This window comes from Neofelis nebulosa, chromosome 6, assembly GCF_028018385.1.
Source record: "Neofelis nebulosa isolate mNeoNeb1 chromosome 6, mNeoNeb1.pri, whole genome shotgun sequence".
NCBI lineage: Eukaryota > Metazoa > Chordata > Mammalia > Carnivora > Felidae > Neofelis > Neofelis nebulosa.
The window spans coordinates 11,687,056-11,708,128 of NC_080787.1; the positions used below are offsets into that span (position 1 = coordinate 11,687,056).

General features: G+C 45.2%; 1 protein-coding gene across 6 annotated transcripts in view; it reads right to left on the minus strand.

Annotated features, from left to right (window-relative positions):
• Positions 1-335: 335 nt before the first annotated feature.
• The window catches only part of CDKAL1 (CDK5 regulatory subunit associated protein 1 like 1), a 711,422-nt gene continuing 690,684 nt past the window's right edge, over positions 336-21,073 (minus strand). For 5 of the 6 annotated variants that reach the window (XM_058732865.1, XM_058732859.1, XM_058732860.1 and 2 more), the window contains one exon: positions 336-596. In XM_058732865.1, coding sequence (XP_058588848.1) covers positions 351-596 — 246 coding nt within the window. In that variant the 3' untranslated portion in view covers positions 336-350. Of the gene's footprint in view, positions 601-21,073 lie in introns of all 6 variants that reach the window. The other variant, XM_058732864.1, reaches the window with a different exon arrangement.

Below are 21,073 nucleotides of genomic sequence, written 5' to 3' on the forward strand. Positions count from 1 at the left end.
AGATTCCTGCCTGAATTAGTTCACTCTCTCTGGCCAGCCTAATAAGATTTCAGCTAGCTGACAAGTCTGAAGTGCAAGGAAAAATGAATCCCAACAGATAAGCACAACTATTTATTGGGCTTATTAAGAAGAGAGGAGAAAGAAAAGAACAACGTGGGCATCAATATAGTTGATACCTTTGAGCCTCATTCCTTTTTTTAACCCCTGAGAACTCGTAAAATCCCAGGTCTGGGAAGGATACCAGAGGTCAACAATTCAACAAGCTGGATTAGTTATCTACCGCCACCTAACAAATGCCCCCAAAACTTGGCTTGAAACGGCATCGTTTATAATCTCACAGTTTCTAACCGTCAGGAATCTGGGTGCAGCTTACCTGGGTCTTCTGCCTCAGGGTTGCCGAAAAGCTGCAATCCCGGGGGAGGGGGTGGAGGGACAGAGGTTGTGGTCATCTGAAGGCTGGACTGGGGAAAAATCTGCCTCCAAGTCCACTCTAGCGATTGTTGGCAGGAGTCAGTCCTCATGAACTGTCGGCCGGGGGCCTCCCTCTGATTCCTTCCAATGTGAGTCTCTCCACACAGCAGCTCACAATATGGCGGCTGACTTCGTCCAACAAAGAAGAGCACAAGAGAAGGAATACAAACAACACAGAAGTCACCATCTTTTGCAAACTAGCATTTTTGGGAAAATAAGTAAAGTTATGCACCATAAGATGGCCGACGGGACTAACATAAGCTCTAGTCCCTAGCTTAGAGATTCCTCTTCCGGGTTCTTCTTTCTGCCCCACTTGCTGCATATACCCAATTACTACTAATGCGGAATGCAGAAGTAACAGATGGTAAATTGTTCCCCATGCTTGTGCTCGGGACTCAGACCTCTGCAGAAGGATCTCCTCTGAGCCCGCTGGTGTGAAATAAAACCCCGATCCGCCAAGATCTCTGAGTGTCGTTTGGTGGTTCCCCTCCAGCAATCCAGCCTGGTTCCATAACAATATCAGACATGATATCCCATTACGCCCTCTATTTATTAGAGGCAAGTCATAAGGTTCAACCCACACTTAAAAGGGGGGATTCCACAAGGGCCTGAACACCAGGAGGTGGGGTCCCTGGGGGCCATCTAAGAGGCTGCCTGACATCTATGCCCGTTAAACCCTTCTATCGTCCCCACAGACTCCTCAGTGGCTTTTGCTTTAACTGCTTCTGCCATGAAGAGCTAACTCACAGCCATCTGAGAGCCCTGACTAGTTAAGGAGCTCTCCTGGTTAACCTACCTGCTACTGTTTGGATTCAGGAGATTCTGTTTAATGCCCAGAAACTCTTCAGAGACCCTTGAATTTGAGAGATTTATAAGGGAAAGGTTTAGAAATGGGCACTCTGCTCGTGTGACAAGATCTGGGAGTTGCAATAGTGTAGTTATTGTAAGGGGAAGTTTTCACACACCATTTAGGGCAATCTCAAGCATCATAGATATTAGAGACCAGCTGAGTTAAGGGAAAGCCAAGAACCTTGACCTCCCCATGGCCAAGTTCCTCTTAATCAGCCCCATCCTGGGCTTTCCAAACCATTTTAGAGATGCATACAGTTTTGTCTGCTTGTCCTTAAAGCTTTTAGGGAATGTTTAAAACAACTCCGGACTGTGCTGTCCCTATAGAGGGTCAAAGGCAGGGTGGCAAGGATGGTTGCCTGAGTTCTGAATCTGAATCCCAGAGCTATCTGTGAAAGGGGCGGGGGCCTCAAGACAGCTGTGGTGATAAGCTGGAAAGGCCTTCCAATGAGTCAGGAAAGAAAAAAGCCAAAGAACCTGAGGATAGAGTCACATCATAAGCCTTGGAGGTCTTGGTTTCCTAAGAGACTGCATTGCACCTGGTCAGAAGGGGTTAGACAGGCATAGATATGGACTGAAGACAGGCAGTAGGAAGGGCAAGAGGGGTCAGAGGCCTGGGGCCTGGTCGGCTCCTTTCTACCACATTTCAGCGGTCACACTCATCCTTTCTGGCAGAACGCCAATATGCTGCATTTAAAACAGGGAATACATGGGGTGCCTGGGTGGCTCAGTCAGTTGGGCATCCGACTCTCGATTGCGGCTCAGGTCATGATCTCATGGTCTGTGAGTTCTTTGCTGACCGTGTGGAGCCTGCGTGGGATTCTCTCTCTCTTTCTCTCTCTCTCTGCCCCTTCCCTGCTCACTTGTGAGCCCAAGCTCTAAGTAGATAAAAACTTTAAAAAATAAATAAAATAAAATAAAATAAAATAAAATAAAATAAAATAAAATAAAATAAAATAAAATAAACCAAGGCATCCATGTGGGAGCTGGGTGGGGTGGGTGAGGGAGGGAGAAGTGAAGGGTAACGCATCATGAGTCTGTTCCTTGGTCCATCACCTCCATGTTGTCTCAAGTGATGGCATCCTGAGGCCTAGACTGGGGGACGGTCACATTATTCATGGATTCAGAGTGTCTGTAGCCAAAATCTAACTGACCAACTTAAAAAAAAAAAAAAAAATCACCTAATGAATTAGAAAGCAGAGACACCCGGACAGACATGGCTGCAAATGGAACGCTGTACCGAGGTGAAGGTGAAATGCCCCCGAAGCCATCTGCTGAAAAGGTTATTTCCAGTTAGTGCAACGATAAGAGAGCTGGTTGAGGGTGCACTCATGTGCTGTCATGTTTTAGCTTCTCTCTTTGCCATTTACACTCTTCTCCAGCAGTGGACCATGACTGCTCCACGGGGCTGTCCTCAGCTTCCCAGATGATAGCACCCACCAACGGGAGTTAGATTTTTGTCTCTGGCTGAATCATAAGGACAAGAGGCAAAAAGTGCAAGGGCTGTAACAGCTCTCTAACCCCAATGCTCCTCAAAACGCCCTGGAGCAAATTCAGCGTGCTCATTCAGCCTCCGATGCTGAGTCACCCAGGCGAACTCAAATCCCAACCAATGCAAGAAACACCCTTCCAGAGCTGATGAGAACGCACAGGGTGCACTTCTCCAAGATGTTCTATTGAGAACCTGTCAGCACTGGCCCTCTGGAGACACGTGAATGATAGTGGGTGCAGGGATATAACGAACCAGAACCCAAACTTGCCCAATAAACCTAAATAAACACATAAGCTGCAGAATGAAGGCTTCCAGAAGCCTAAGAGCCTCTAGGCCAGTCAACTAGTGTCTCCAGTCAAAATGAGCAATCTACATCCATACTTTCCACCCTGTATTGTACGCGGGCCTGCAGTATAGGTCAAAAAAAAATCAAGAACGGGGAATTATATGTTTCAAGATTCAATTTCAAGGAAAATGAAGGTGCCTTCTACCAGTCCAATTTACAACTGATCAATCTTCACTCATTACAACGTCAATGTTTCTTTTATGAACCTCAGACTCTGTGGTTTACAAGTAACTCAGCTAAGGATAATACAGCAGTTTGTACTCTCAAAAGATAAATGCTTTAAAGAAAAATCCGTTACGACACTAGGAGAAGGGGGCCACGATGGTTTCTCCCCCAGTCTTTTTCTACTAGGAGAAAATGCATGGTGGGTTTCTCCAAATATGGGCTGCATAAATCTCCCATGCTGGCCTCTTGTGAGATTCAAGATTACAATGAGACCAACCCATGCTTCTGTTTCTGGCCTGACTTAATAACTTACTAATTATAATTGACTGAACACCAGGCTTCAACCCACACATGTCAAGACTCATTTCTATCACCATTTTGGAGCTATTGTATTCTACAGAGAAGCATACTGGGAAGAGACCAATGGGTCACCGGAACATGGCAGACCTGAGGTCGATATCACGATCCAGAATATGAAGCCAGATGGTCTGAGGGCCTGGGGATAGGAGTGGGGATCTGGGGTCACGCAGGCACTGCAGGATGCGGGAACGAGGTCACTGAGCCCTGGTCACTGGAATTGTATGCTCTTAGTGATGAGTGAGCACAACGCTCTGAAGGGGCATCGCATTAGGGGTTTTTTAAATAGGGGTGATTTCACACCCAGGCCCACTGCCCAAACCATCTGAATACTTTCATGTCTAGATGCCTCTGGTCTAATCCCTGTAATTGGAGTTCATTGCACTGGGGATAACGGAAGGGGGTAGTGGCATGAGATAGTTTTCTAAAAATATGGATTTATCTCGGTTTAGGTATGATGACAGTGTAAAGGGGCAACACAGCCCACAGCAGTTTGACTAGCCCATCCTTAGCCTCTGTCATCACGAAATAGGATTGTCCTGAGAAATCGACACAGACAGAGGTTAAGTTCCTTTGACAAGTGTCTTCTTTAAAAGGTGGACTGCAAACAGAGCTCAGGACTCCGGACTCCTAACTCGATGCTCTTTCCAAGGGTACCCGTTGATCTTTCCATGCAAAGTGCCAGTAGGAAATATCTCTTTCCATGGCCTTCCAGCAACATATGTGAGTCTGTGCCAGTGAGAGGCACCTACCAAACGAGGCCCAAGAAACATTTATGGAGATTGTTCTTGGCCTCAAGAAGCTTGAGGGCTGACCCCTTAATCCAGCCCCTGCATGGAGATACATTCTCCACAGGATGCAACTTCTTCAGGGCTTCTCTGGAACGGCCATGGGGTCAATCTCCCAACCATAGGAAACCTAGTTATTTACAAGTCCCAGTATCTCTTTCCCACCTCTTTCCCTTCTCCAGCTCACATGGAAGAACGCTGGACCCAGCCAACAACCTTTGCCTCAAATCTCATCAAGGTGGAAAAGCCAGCCTGTTAGCAGAGTCTGTCCCCACCCCCACACGTTTGCCAGGACAGATTTCTTCTCTCAACACTGTATTTATTACTGGGGCGTGAAACACAAATCTGCAGATGTCTTTTCCACTCGCCTGCTGTTAGGAGTCTACTCAATAATTTAGCTCTCTCTCCCTTAAGTACATTTGGTTTCTGTTGGCTGTTGCGTAAGACAGCGCGGGATGAATTCGGAGGTAGCCTGGATTCCTCCTCCCACCCTCTCCTGCCTCCTCTGTGCTTGGCTCTTGCGAGCATCGGTTTGCAGCTGCAGGAACAGAATCTCCTTAACTCTTGGGCAGCCACGACCATCACGCTGCTCGTTCAGAGACATAGCGCTCTGCTGTCTCTCCGTTAGATTCTCACAGCAAATGGATAGTTACTTACAGAAACAAAAACCAAAAAACTATCACAAGAGGAGACCAGACACTGGCAACAGATAAAACGAAAGGAGGCACCGAGCTCTTTAATTAAGGTTCACGGAGGCATGTGAATCCTAGCTTTTAGTTACCCTGCTGTGCCTCTGCCTGATTAGCCACAATGCATCTGCTCGGTTTCCTGGTATCCATCTGTACTGCGAGGGCGAAATGTATTCTGGTCGCCCTGCTCCTCAATAAGATGGCTTAGAGGCATCAGCTGTAGACGGACTCACGGTTATGCGTGTTGACAGAGTGTTTCCTGCACTCCTTGCTGTGTTGACGTGTAAGATCACACCATCTTACATGTACCTGGGATTAACTCATATCCACACAGCCAGCCCAAATGAAATGCCTACCCCCGGGAAACCCGGATGGTTTGGGGATGACTCACTTCTCCGCGGATGCACTGCAAGCTGGAAATACACCTCAATCGTATCCCTTTCTTAAAGTCCACCCGTCTGTTCTTCCATGGCTCATGCCACAAAATTCCTCCTTGAGTAGATTAAAAGGACCGTGAGAATTGGGACCTTTCTACATGTTACAACGTAAGGAACTTTTCATTTCGATGTGGCACGAGTGTATTATCTGTATACAAGGATTCTTTCTCACTATGGTGAAGTGACCATCATTTGGAGTCATTGGGTAGAGCGTGCTATGTAAAACTAGTCATGTCGGCCTGTGTAGTTTTAGTTTCCCCAAAGAGCTTATTTGCCTTCTTCATAAAAATGTGTAGGCACTGGGGCGTCTGGGTGGCTCAGCCGGTTAAGCGTCTGGCTTTGGCTCAGGTCACGATCTCACGGTTCGTGAGTTCGAGCCCCACGTCGGGCTCTGTGCTGACAGCTCGGAGCCTGGAGCTTGCTTCGGATTCTGTGTCTCCCCCCTCTCTGCCCCTCCCATGCTCATGCTCATGCTCTGTCTCTCAATAATAAACAAAAATGTTTAAAAAAAATGTGTAAGCACTATGTAGATTCTACAATTCTTTACTAATGTGGCATTCTGTGATCCAATAACATTGATCCCATAAACTCAGGTTCACAGAATTTGAAACAGCTGAGCTGACCTCATATACAAACTCAGACATCTGAGACTTAGAAATGTTTTCCTAAAACTGGTGAAATCCAAATAAAGTCTAGAGTTTAGTTAGAAGTAATGTATCAATAGTGGTTTTTTAGGTTTGACAAATGTACGATGGTTAACATAAGATGTTAACATTAGGAAGAACTGGGTGAGGGGTACGGGAACTCTCTGTGTTACCTTTACAAATTTTCTGTAAATCTAGAAATTATTCCAAAAGAAACCATTTATTTAAAAACATTATATATATATATATATATATATATATTTTTTTTTTTTTTCTCCCCCCCTCACTTGGGTATAAATAACATCAACGGTTAGTTTAAACTGGGTATTACCAAAGTAATATCTTGCTACACCTCCATCAGAAAAGATGATGTGTGATAGGGGCAGCTGGGTGGCTCAGAGTTAAGAGTCCAACCCTTGATTTCAGCTCAGGTCATGATCTCACGGTTTGTGAGTTCAGGCTCTACGCTGACAGTGGGGAGCCTGCTTGGGATTCTTTCTCTCTCCCTCTCTGTCCCTCCCCCACTCATGCATGCAGGTTCTCTCTTCTCTCTCAAAATAAATAAACTAAAAAAAAAAGAGAGACAAGATAGTAAAGAGATACGCATTGAAATCTTGTCATAGCTACAAATTTGATGTCAGTACTCATTAGATCATTCAGTTACTCACTGAGCACTTCATTTCCTCCAGTGTGGTAGAAAGGACCTCAGCCTTTGAAGAATATCACATTCTTTTTTTCTTTTTTCTTTTTTCTTTTTTTAACGTTTATTTATTTTTGAGACAGAGAGAGACAGAGCATGAACAGGGGAGGGTCAGAGAGAGAGGGAGACACAGAATCTGAAACAGGCTCCAGGCTCCGAGCCGTCAGCACAGAGCCCGACGTGGGGCTCGGACCCACAGACCGCGAGATCATGACCTGAGCTGAAGTCAGACACTTAACCGACTGAGCCACCCAGGCGCCCCTCTTTTTTTCTTTTTAATGTTTTGTGAGACAGAGAGAGAGAGAGAGAGAGAGAGAGAGAGAGAGAGAGTGAGCACATGCACACAGTGGGGGCAGAGAGAGAGAGAGAGAGAGAGAGAAAGAGAGAGAATCCTAAGCAGGCTCCCCACTGCCAGTGCAGAGTGTGATGCAGGGCTCAATCTCACCAACTGTGAGATCAGGACCCAAGCCAGAACCAAGAGTCGGACGCTTAACCAACTGAGCCACCCAGGTGCCTCAAACAATTTCACATTCTTTAGAGAATTTCAGACTGCATGTCGTGAACTATGACGATGGAACTGGTATAAAATGTGAGGAATAAAATAAGCTACAGGAGGGATTTCTCTTGTAAAGTGACCAAACCAGGAAACCTAAGTGGAAAGCTTTATAAATTCTGAGAGTTCGTTTACTGGCGAGCATGGACTGAGCATTGTTTCACCAGTGCACACTAGCTTTCCCACTACTTGTTCACACTAGCATCTCAATTAGGGTGACATGTGGGCAGGCATCATTAGTCTAGCCCTTTCTTTTTTTAATCCCCACTCAAACACCTTATGGAACTCAAAAATGGTAGCTCCAAAGGGGACCTAAAAGGGGCCTGACCCATTCTCCTCCTGAGGCCCAGAGACAGTTTTCAAATTAAACGAGGACACACAGGCAGAAGTACTGTGAATAAACTGCAGCATAATTAGAAAGGATACTGACTATTGATATCATGACCAGCCACTTGGCCAAGATCACCCGGCTATCTAGACCATGGAAGATTCTCATGCCAAGGAGCCTGGCATGAGTCTCTGTAATATAATCATGGACTATGCTGAATCCCACATGAGTAAGTGCTTAATAGATAATCAACCGATTGCAACGTGGACTCTAACACCGAGCCAGTAGAGAAGTTCCCTTTCCTTCTCAGAAAGGGTGAAGCCCGAAGAGAGAGCATTTGTTTGCCACTTTGAAAAGGAAACAGAAAGAAGCCTACATTTATTCCTGGGGGAGAATAATGTAACTGTTATAAGCTGCTGTGTTACATCAATTTAAAAGTAATTTTTTCTAAATTAAGAGAAGATTGAGTGGGGAAAAGGCTTCCTTTTGGAAATTTAATTCCCAACGGGGTATTTATATGCTGATACTCTTTGAAAATATACAAGCCATAAGCTGCTTCATGTGCCAGCAACATCAAGCAGGACAGGAAAGAAGTCATTCTTCACACAGTCGTCTCCCTCTCACTCTTACCCTTCCCCTCCTTAGACAGCCCCCCCCCCCGCAACTCTCCTTGATCTCACCAAAATCCATGCCAACTCCTTTAAAAACAGATAGGCATAAAATAATCAAGTTCCATGCTGAATATCAACAAAATCCATGGCAATGAATGGGAATGAAGGAGAACATTTCATTTCATATTTAAAAATGTTAAATTGGGTGCTTATAATTCCCCTGATTTAGCTTTTTTAATTAAAAAATTCAAGCTTTATTCAACATTTGCATATTCATGCCTCCATAATGTGCACTGATTGCATTAAAGGCAGAGAAAAAGCATGTAAGTGCAGCACAAATATAGTTACTCATCAAGTGCACCATCTATGTATGCATAGATAAATATTTCCAAACAAATTAACATATACCCCAGCACAGGTGCTCTGGCCTTACAACCCCCCTCCCACCCCCAGCCTCCAGCTCCTTCAACCCTACTCTTCCTTCCATCAAGTGTCAAGAGCCAGAGCATCAGTTTAGAAATTTCATAATTTGGTGTCTTGTAGAATTAGCGAGTCCCTTTGCCAAAAGTCTCTGATCAGTGTCTGTCTACTACTGGCAATAGTCAGGGGGAAAAAACATTCCACTGCACTCTTTATTAAACGCCAAACAAACATCTTCCATAATTCAACAAAGACTTCCAATAGTTTGTAGTTGCCGGCCATCGGGAGGGGCAGTTGTCATGTCTGAGACGTGGGTGTCGCAGACCAGGAGAGGGGCACCGTTAATGGCCCACCAAGAGCCAGTCTCCTCTAACTTCTTGCTCACATAATCAGGACTGTTTGAAATGACAGCGTGCCCACCTCTTAGAAGGAGTCTGTGTTTCATCTAAGCCAGAGGTTGGCAAACTACCCCTGGGCCAAATCCAGCCCATCACCGGCTTGTGTAAATAAAAGACTGATGGAACACAGACATACCCATTCACTTACTTATTGTCTATGGCTGTTTTCATACTCCAAGGATAGATGAGAGTAGCTGCAACAGAAAGCATATGGCCTGCAAAGCCTCAAATATTTACTACCTGGCCCTGTACAGAAAATATTTCCCAAGCCCTGGTCCAAGCCAACCCTGGCCAATTTCTCAGCCTCCCTTTCAGCTAGGAAGATGTTGGATTGTATGCAGTAGGTGAGGAAGAAGTTGTTACCAGTGGCTACTTTGGGATAACCCCATAGATGATAGACACATTCACTGAAATAAGAATGTTGGAGGGGCATCAGATTTGGGGACTGGAGTGTAGAGAGGAAGACAGAACTTCAGGACATATGAATCTACAACTTGATTGTAGATCAATTGTAGATTGTAGATTGTACTTTTGGGAAGTCAAGTAAACATGTCAAGTATACAAGTATAGAACTCAGAAAAGAGATCTAGCTATTTAATTCAACGGACACTTCTTGGGTCTTACCCCCTACAAACTGATATCTTCAATGAAACCCTCCTGACCACCTTTTTCTTCTTATGACTCCATCTTAACTTAGTTTCTACAGCACTAGCCCTTACTGGTTTTTCTCCCTACCTCTCTGACTGCTCCTTTTAGGTCCTTTGCCTACTCACATTTTGTCCTTCACTCCCTAAATTGGAGGATTCTTTTCGGGATTTATCATCACGTTTTTGCTTCCCTCGTTCACATCGGCCTCATAACTTTCAAGCAAATGACTTCCAAGTTGACATTACTAGCCTAGACTTTTCTCTCCACCTTGACCCATTATTACCTGTTGTGTATCCCCAAATGGGTGCCATGTTGGCAGCTCAGACTCTGTGTACCTAAAATGCTTTCTTATCTTCCCCCACATAGAGAAAAGACACCGGCCATACAGTTGGAATTCCTAGTGTTGAGTCCTGGCTGTGAGTCACCCTGACTGTGTGAGTGTTAGCAAATTTCTTCATTTCTGAGCCTCAATTTTGCCATTTCCACGGGCCTCAGAAAAGGTACCAGGTCCCATTCCCGGCTGTACGTGAGAAGAAACCGATGACTTGGAATATATGGTGAGGAAACCCGGACAGACTTTGAGAGGATAGTATTTGAGCTTGAGAAGTGGGGGAAACTTCAGGAATCCACATGTCCCCCTTTTATAGACCCACCTGATCTAAATCTGAGTATACCCAGAGGTGGAGCATACTCTGGCTCCCGGCCCTCTGTTGGGAAGCAGAAGACTGGAACCTCATTCGACCTCTGCTCGGCTGGCTAGGGCCTGCATTGAGCACTGTGTGTCTAGTTCACCTTATTCCCCGACTATTCCTGAAAGGGGGGCTTTCCAGTCAGCTCATACTTGATCTCAGGTTTGCATCTACTTTTCTTAGGCTTTAATCTCCTTGATTTAGAAAATCACGATGACGACGAGGACGGCAAAAACTGACTGCAAATGAGCTTTACAAAGAGGCAGGCGTGTAGAGCGGGTTTACATCAAGCAAATCAGGGAACACAGGCTGCAAGAGGAATGACGTTCGGGGGTGCTCACGGAGGGGGCAGCCCGAAAGGTGCACTCAGGCCCTTCCTTGCTGAGATGGGGCTCCTGCCGGTCCCGGATGCTCACCAAGGCATCCTTTCTGGTTTTCTACACTATATATCTACTTGGCGTTTGCTCAAGGATCAGCTCCGAGCCTTTGTGTTTCACCTGAGATGACTCCTTTTACCAAAGGACGCATCTTCTGACTTCATAAGCGCTCAAAGGCCAGAGTCAGAATATTCATCATCTCCCTTGTAAAACCTTTTCGCCAGGGCTACCATTCCGGAGATGTACAACGTGGTCTGTGTATTCCTACTCCTCAAGAACATGGGAAAGCAAACTGGGTATTAGAAGAAGAAAGAAAAGAAACCACTTCCAAGCTGGTGTGGTTCCAGGAAACAGGCAGTGAAGAAGGGATCCCTCGTTGCTCCCTCCCGACTGTGGCCCCGGACTCAGAGCTGCCCAGGAAGACTGAGTTAACACGGGAGCCAAACTCCCCTCCGAGAGTCGAGGGGCAGGGTTCTTTCTTTGCAGTGATGACTAGATCTAGCTGTGCCAGGGAGTGTGGGGCCGTAGGCCTGGCATTTGAACAGGAAGGGAGGCCAATCCTAAATGAAATCAAACTGTGAATAAAGGAGGATTAAAATAAAAATTGACAGCCCAGTTCACAGAGCTAGCGTGCGGCTCAGCTGCCGGAGAGTCTCTGCCATCATATGCCTTGGAGACGAGACATGAAAAATTGCCGACAGAGCTACTGGCTGAGGAGCTTGTGAGAAGCGCGTCTGCCCGCACGTTGTCGTGCCTGTGACGCTCGGAAGGTAAGAGGGGCTGGTGAGAATGTTGACAGGCCGAGAAGTTTCTTTGAAAACAGCCTAGAAAGCCTGCCAGGAGTGCAGGAAGCCCAACGTTCTCATTCGAAGGCTCTGCTCCCCGTGCTTTATAACCGCAGTGATACTATTTTAAAATAACCATTTCAGAGAGGACGCTGGATTCGGAAGCAGGAACTCTGAACCCCAGCCCCGCCTCTGCCAACTCGATGTGTAACCTTGGCAAAATGCTTTTCCCTTCTCAGCGCCCATGTGGTGAAAAGTGTATTTTCAGCTTGGAAGGGAGAGAGAGCATGGAGGCGGGAGACTGGGCAGAGGGGCGCGGGGAGGGACGAGGCTTGGTTCCTGGGTTTCTGGGCTGACGCTGGGAGACCCAGGGCCCGGAGAACAGAGAAGTGCAGAACAGCATATGGCCAACACTGCTCCAGGGAGGTTTTAGCCATTCACCTCCCATCACCGGTGAAATATGTCCATCGGCAGTGGGCTGAAGAGTGTCCAAGTCCTGAGCATCGGGACCTGTGAATGGGATCTTATTTGGAAGAGAGATTATTTTTGTAGATGTAATTAAGGATCTCAAGATGAGATCATCCTGGGTTTGGGGCGGGCCCTACATCCAATGACAAGTGTCCTTACAAGAGAAACGCAGAGGGAGGTTTGAGAGACTCGGACACAGGGGAAGCCGTGTGAAGACAAGGCAGAGACTGGAATCTATATCCCCCAGTCAAAGGATATCTGGAGCCGCTGGAAGTTGGGAGAGGCAGGGAACGGTTCCCCTGTAGAGACTCAAGGGGTTACACGCTGACTCTGCCAACACGTCGACTTCTGGCCACCAGAACCGAGAGAGACTAAGCTGCTGCTGTTTTAAGCCACATGATTTGGAGTAATTTGTTAAAGCAGCTCTAACAGCGCCCTTGTGAATGGAATAGCCTAGCATCTCTAAAAATACTTCCTCGCTCTAAGCCTTGGGGTCTCGAAGATGTTCATCTAAACCAGCTTCAAACCCCGATGTAAACACGAGCAGGGGGTTGGAATAGATCTCTCTAACGCCAGGCTACTCCCAGGAAGAAGAGAATTCACTGCTTTAATTCAACTCCGAGATGAACACCAAAGGGGCAGAGTGCTTCAAGTCGTCTGGTGATGGTGTCTGGAGGAGACACCCTTCCTACAGGCACCTGTTGACAGATGAGGTAGGTTGACGCCACAGGAACGGCCAATGAGGAGCTGTCGGAGCTGGACGTTTCCAGCATGAGTGCTGCATTGTGAGAATGGGGTACGCAGTTAGCACCTGATGCGGGAGGCCTCCTCCCATGCCCGCAACACTCCTCAGCCTTCACATGGGTGTGCTGTTCATCCTCAGGCCTCATTCATCCCCTGACTCATTAATGGGGCATGTGCATTCTGAGCCCTGACAGTGGGTGGCCATCCCACACGTTCACCCAACTGCCCGGTGACCCATGACGTGACTTACAAAAGGAGTAGAGGGGACGGGTGTGGCCCTGGGATAACTTGAAGCCAACTGGTTGACCAGCAACCCAAGGGTGGGGGGGGGGGGGGAGAGAGAGAGAGAGGGAAGGAAAGAGAGAGAAGGGGGTGGGGTGGGGGGAGAGAGAGGCAGACAGACAGACTGCAGTGCAAATGCTGCAACAAAGAATGTTCAATTGGTCAAGAAAAGTGAAATGATTACTAATTTTAAAAACCCATAAGATTTTCATTACTGAATTCACTGCCTCTCTGAGCCAAGACCAAAGAACTTCCACACAGACCTTCTCCTTCAGGTAGAATAACTTTTTTTTTAAGCTCTTACGAGAGAACTTTGAGAGGAATCAAATGCGCTTCACAGTTTATAGAAATGTAAGTGTTAAAACCACTCACGAGGGTGCTACAGAAATGCTCTAGGAGGCATTTTCCTTCGCACAGAAATAAGTTATTAAGATTTTAAGTGCACATTTCGATTTTGATGGGTTAAATGTTTTATTTATTTGTGATTTTTTAAATTGTGGTAAAATACACATAATACAAAATTCACTATTGTAACCTTTTTAAAAAAATTTAAAAATGTTTTTATTTTTATTTTTGAGAGAGAGAGACACATACACACAGAACAAGCAGGGGAGGGGCAGAGAGAGAGGGAGACACAGAACCAGGCTCTGAGCTGTCATCACAGAGCACGATGCGGGGCTCGAACTCGTGAACCACGAGATCATGACCTGAGCCGAAGTCAGACACTTAACCGGCTGAGCCACCCAGGCGCCTCATCATAACCATCTTTTTAAAATTTTTTTTAGCATTTATTTATTTTTGACACAGAGAGAGACAGAGCATGAACGGGGGAGGGGCAGAGAGAGAGGGAGACACAGAATCGGAAGCAGGCTCCAGGCTCTGAGCCATCAGCCGAGAGCCCAACGCGGGGCTCGAACTCACGGACCGCGAGATCGTGACCTGAGCCGAAGTCGGACGCTTAACCGACTGAGCCACCCAGGCACCCCTCATCATAACCATTTTTAAGTGCAAAGTTTAGTAGTGTTAGTATCTACACGATGCCATGTAACCTGCCTCCAGAACTGAAACACCCTATCAAGCTCCCTATTCTTGCCTTCCTCAAACCCCTGGCAACCACCACTCCACCCTCTGTCTCAGTGAATTTGCAGTTGATACTGCACAGGAGTGGAATCACACAGCATTGGTCTTTCTGTGGCTGGCTTCCTTCACTTAGCACAACGTCTTCAAGGTTCATCCATGTTGTAGCATGTGCCAGAATTTCCTGCCTTTTGTAAAGCTGATCGTATTCCGCTGTATGGACAGACCACATTTTGTTTATTCATTTATCTACTGATGGACACTTGGGTTCCTTCTCCCTGTGCACAAATTAATTAAACAGATAAATCTTCTTTTGGGGCTAAAATTCTAGTGCTTTTCTTCGCATCCTTTCATATCTCATTTAGAGCTACCAGACACAGTGTAATTGGAAGTTATGAATGACTTTGACGAGATTCCTGGAGGTGTGAACCAATCCTTCTCAAGTGGCTCCTCTTCTAGCCAGAATTTCACCCAAGGGGACTCCACTACACATTGATGAAACAATTTTTAGCAGTGGTATTCTTGTTTGGTCATGAAGAATGCATGTGGTCTCTGCCTCTTTGCCAAAGGGGCTTATTATTCACATACTTGAACTGAAATTTGACATCCATCTTCTACTGGCAGACATTCACTGGCAAGTACTTCAGTATCCTAAGACATTGTTCCCTGGACCTTCCAACCTCTCAGGTTCTAATAATTATTAATTCCGCAAGAGGAAGGCTATATTCCTCATCCTTAAATTCCAGATGAAGATCTCTATTACCTCAGCCTAGCTTGAAATAGAGATTTGGGGTCCACATTTCCCACAAACATATCCTACAGGTCTATGAGCATTATGATGCCACGTCACCTTAATTTTTAAAAAAGATGGTCCTTGGGGTGCGTAGGTGGCTCAGTTGGTTAAGCAACCGGCTTGATTTCAGCTCAGATCACGATCTTGTGGTTCGTTGTGACTGGGCCCCACACGGGGCTCTGCGCTTATAACGTGGAGCCTGCTTGGCATTGTCTCTCTCCCCATCTCTCTGCCCTTCTCACACTCATGCACGTTCTCTCTCACAAAATAAATAAACATTAAAAAAAGACGGTCCTTCATTTCGGGTGAAAAGCTAAACCCACCTTTATGCCAGGCAGGGGGTCCCAGGCCAGGTAGCATCTCTGACCAACTGCTTCACTGCAAAGACCAAGGCGAATGTAGACACCACCATGGGAATACAGGACCCAGTCCCTTCTCTGTCCTCTGTACCTACATCACTGTATTATAATTATTAAATGAGTTGACATTTGTAAAGGAAGAGCATCTTGTACGTACTTGGTTCTCGGCACACGCTAGCTTGCCTATCATTGTTATTAGATTACTAGTCTGGACAGGATTAGAGCCGTTCTTTCCTTTCTTCTCACCCTTTCTCCCTCCCCCAGTTACCCAATGAGAACCCCCCCCAAAGATTTCACTAGTTTTCACCCCACAGGTATCGCTTTTCATTGACCCCAGCCCCCTGAGTTCCTCCTGGCTTCCCACCATCCTCCCCACCCACCCCCACCGGAGCCAGTGAGGACCGGCAGCCACCTCAAGCCTCTGCAGCTGCAGAAATGCAAGATACCGGCCCAGATCGCCGTGGCTGACGTCCACCACCGTGTGTGTGCTGGGGCCAACCCCTCCAACCCCGCACTTGCAACAGCCTCACTCCCATCACCAGCCTCCGCTGTCAGGCGCAGTGCCCCCGTGGACGTGCACGCCGACAGCCAAAGCCCCTCCTGTGTGGGCCGCTTGCGGGCCCAGATTCGGCCCTGTCTCCTGTCACTGGCCTCCACCACCGGCCTCGACTGAAACTAGATCCCCTCCCCATCCAAGCCAACATTTGCACACCCTTGACTCAACCCCTGTCCCTGGCCTCCACTGCCATGTGCCCGCCCACGGGGAGACCACGTAGCTGCAGGAGGAAATACTGACAGCCAGGGCCTCTGCCCGCCCGTGAGCCCAGTTCCAGCCTGTCTTGTGTCACGGGCCTGTATTATACTGCACTTCCCTGCAACTAGTCCCCCTGGCTCTGTACCTGCTTCCGGTGGACTCCCAACACTGGCCTCTACTGCTGTGCTCCCATGGCAAGAATCAGCAGCTATAGGAGCATATGCTGACAGTCAGGGCCACCCCCACAGGCACCCCCACTGTGCCTGAAGATGGCCCTGGTTCTTGCCGTCCACCCTGGTCCCCGCCACTGTGTGTGTCTGTACACCAGCCACACACGGGAACCCAGGGCCGCCCCCTACAGCCAGGCGTGTGCACGCTGCTAGCGCTGGCCACAACCGCTGCCTGCCCTGACCCCTAGCTGATAGACCTGGACATGCCGCTGGGGACCTAAACAGTCCTTGTAGCCTCTTTGGACCCTTCCCAGCACTCATCAAGGACAAAGCGGTTGTGACTGCTGTGGACCCCGGCAGCCCGACCTGATGAGGTACCACACCCCCTAGACCCAGAGCTGCCACACACATCCCTGCACTTGGTGCCTTGACCCACCAGAATCTGTGTCGTGGCACATGCCACCACAATGCCACCCACAGGAAAACATCTTTCTTTACCGGAGTCCGTCCGTAAAGTCTGCTAGAGGTGGCTGTTTCTTCAAATGTGCAGACACCTACTCAAGGCCCCAGAATCACGAAACAGCAGAGAAATAGGACTTCGTCAAAGGAAACAGTGAACTGCCAATAACTGATCCCGAAGAAAAGGATACAGGGATTGCCCAACAGAACTCAAAATAATTGTTCTAAAGATGCTCAGAGAGATATAAAAGAATACAGATAAACAATTTAATGAGATCAAGAAACAACACAAGAAAAAAAATGACAAGTTAACACAGAAAACATAAAAAAGTCAAACAGAAATTTTGGAGCTGAAGAATTCAATGACTGAACTCAGTAGAGACCTTGCACAACGGACTGGTCCCAGCAGAAGAAAGAACCAGTGAGCTCAGAGACAGATCACTTGAAATTAGCTAGTCAGAGGAGCCAAAGAAAAACAAAAACAAAAACAAAAACAAATGAACAGGAATGAAGAAAACCTATGGGAATTACTGGATACCATCAAGAGAAACAATCTATACGTCACTGGGGTTTCAAACTAAGAGAAAGGGGTAGAAGGCTTATTTAAATAAATAATGACTGAGAACTTCCCAAACCGGGCAGATTCAGACATCCAAGTTTGAGAAGTTCAAAGGGGCCCTCAAGATTGCAATCTAAAATGACTTTCAGTAAGACATATAATAAAACGGTCTAAAATCAAAGACAAAGAAAAAAATTAAAGCATCAAGAGAAAAATATTTCTCTGATACAAGGGAAACCCATAACACCGTCAGCAGATTTCTCAGCAGAAATCTTCTCGAGCCAGGAGAGAATGGGATGACATGTTTCAAGTGTTGAAGGAGAAAAACCTGCCAAACAAGAACGCTTTACTCAGAAAAGACGTCCTCCAGAAATGAAGGAGAGATAAGGACTTTCCCTAATAAAAGCTGAGGGAGTTCATTGCAGCCAGACCTGCCTTATAAGAAGTGCTGAAAGGAATTCTCATGCTGAAACAAAAGGGCACTAGCTAGTAACTTGAAAACATATAAAAAATACAATACCAATAGACGATACACTGGTACAGTTTACAGCCGGATTCAGAACACTCTAATACTATAATATGGGGGTGTGCTAACCATTTAACTCTAGTAAAAAGAGTAAAGAACAAAACTATTAAAAACAGCGATGGCTACACCAATCTCACAATGGATACACAATATAAAAAGATAGAACTCATGACATCAAAAAACATAAATGTGGGGGGAGGGGAAGTAAAAAGGTACTATTTTAGTATGTGATCACAGTTAAGTTGTTATCAGTTTATTATTTTTTTAAGGCAATCTTGTTTTTAATTTATTTCAGATTTATTTTTTGAAGCTTTTAAAATTTATTTTGGATGAGACAGAGACAGCATCAGTGGGGAAGGGGCAGAGAGAGAGGGAGACAGAGAATCTCAAGCAGTCTCTGCACCATCAGCACAGAGCCCTACGTGGGGCTTGAACCTACAAAACCATGAGATCACGACCTGGGCCAAAACCAAGAGTCAGACACTTAACTGACCGAGCCACCCAGGCACCCCAAGTTGTTATCAGTTTGAAATAGACTGTTCTCTATAAGATGTTTCAAGTAAGCTATGGGGTAACCACAACCTAGAGAACACAAAATAAAAAGAAGGCAGGGACACCTGGGTGGCTCAGTCGGTTCAGGGGCAGACTCTTGATTTCGACTCAGGTCATGATTTCACAGTCATGAGATTGAGCCCTGAGCTGGGCTCCGTGCTGAGCATAGATCCTGCTTAAGATGCTCTCTCCCTCTCTATTTGCCCTTCCCCCGCTTGCACTTTTTTTCTCTCTCTCGCTCTCAAAAAAAAAAAAAAAAAAGAAGAAGAAGGGAATCAAAGTATACCACTATCAGCTCACAAAGGAAGATGGAAAGTGAAGAAGAAAGAAATGAAGAAACTACAAAACAGCCAGAAAACAATTAATGAGAAGGCAACAGTTGGGTGGTAGATAGGGGTTGGGTGAAATAGGTGAAGGGGTTTAAGAGTACACTTATCATGAGGCACAGTGAGTACTGTACAGAATTGGTGAATCACTATTTTGTACACCTGAAACTAATACAATACTGTAGGTTAATGACCTTGGAATTAAAAAAATAATTTTTTTTAAATAAGAAGGCAACAGTCAGTCCGTACCTAGCAATAATTATTTTAAATGTAAATGGATTAATGTCTCCAATCAAAAGGCACAGAGTGGCTGAATGTATAAAAAACAAAACCCAACTATATGCTGCCTACAAGAGATACACTTCAGCTTTAATGACACACACAGGCTAAAAATTAAGGGATGGAAAAAGATATCCTACAAAAATAGAAACTAAAGAAAGCAAGAACAGCCATACTTATACCAGACAAATAGACTTAAGTCAAAGACTATAACATAAGACAATGAAGGTCATTATATATTGACAATGGACTCAATTCATCAAGAAAATGTAACAACTAAATATATATGCACCCAACACTGAAGCACCTAAACATATTAATCAAAAACTAATAGGTCTGAATGGAGTAAAGGACAACAATACAGTAATAATAGGAAATATCACTACACCACTTTCAACAATGAATAGCTTATCCAGACAGAAAATCAATAAGAAAATATTGGACTTGAACTGTACTTTAAACAAAAAGGACCTCTTAGATGTATATGGAATATTCCACCCAACAGCAAGCAGAATGTACTTATTTTCATGTGCACACAAAACATTCTCCAGAACAGATCATATGTAAGGTCATGAAACAAGTCTCAGCAAATTTCAAAAGACTGAAATCATACCAAGTATCTTTTCTAAGCACAATGATATGAAACTAGAAATCACTAGCAAGAGGAGAACTGGAAAACTCGCAAGTATGTGAAAATTAAGCAACACACACTGGAACAACAAGTAGGTCAAAGATAAAATCAAAGGGGAAATAAAAAAGTATCTTGAAACAAATGAAATGACAACACAACATACCCCAACTGACAGGATGCAGCAAAAGCAGTGCTAAAGGGGAAATTTCCAGTGATAATTGTGTGCCTACATTAAGAAAGGAGAAAGATCTCACATAAACAGCCTGACTTTATAGCTCAAGGGACTAGGAAAACAAGAATAAAACTAAGCCTAAAGTTAACAGAAGGAGGGAGATAACAAAGACCAGAGCAGAAATGAAAGAAACAGAATAGAAAATAATCAAAAAGGTCCACAAAACTAAGAGTTCCTTTTTGAAAAGGTCAATAAAAAACTGAGAACAAACTGAGGGGTGATGGGGGGTGGGAGGGAGGGGAGGGTGGGTGATGGGTATTGAGGAGGGCACCTTTTGGGATGAGCACTGGGTGTTGTATGGAAACCAATTTGACAATAAATTTCATATATTGAAAAAAAAAGATCAATAAAATTGACAAACATTTGACTATGCTTACCAAGAAAAAAGAGAGAAGACCCTAATAAATGAAATTATAAATGCAAGAGGATACATTACAACTGATAGCATAGAAATACAAAGGATCATAAGAGACTGATATGAAAAATTATACACAGACAAATTGGGCAACTTAGAAGAAATGGATACATTTTTGGAAATATGCAAACTACCAAGTCTGAATCCTGAGGAACTAGAAAATCTGAATAGATCAATAACAAGTTAGGAGATTGAATCAGCAATCAAAAGCTTCCCCCCCAAAAAAGAAGCCCCAAACAAATGGCTTCATCAGTGAATCCAACCAAACATTTAAAGAAGAAATAACACCGATTCTTCTCAAACTCTTTCAAAGACATTGAAGAGGAGGGAACACTATCAAACTCAGCACTACAAGGTCAGCATTACTCTGATACTAACGTCAGAGAAGAAAACTGCAAGAAAGGAAAACTACAGCCAACGTCCTTGATAAATATGGATGTAATAATCCTCAACAAATTACCAGCACACCAAATTCAACAGCATATTTACAGGACCACATACCATGATCAAGTGTGATTTATCCCTTCTATGCAAGGATGGTTCAACATGTGAAAAGCAATCAATGGGCTACACCACATAATAGAATGAACAATAAAAATCATACGATCGTCTCAAGAGATGCAGAAAAAAGCATTTGACAAAATTCAACATCCATTCTTGATAAAAACTCAGCAAATCGGATATAGAAGAAACGTACTGC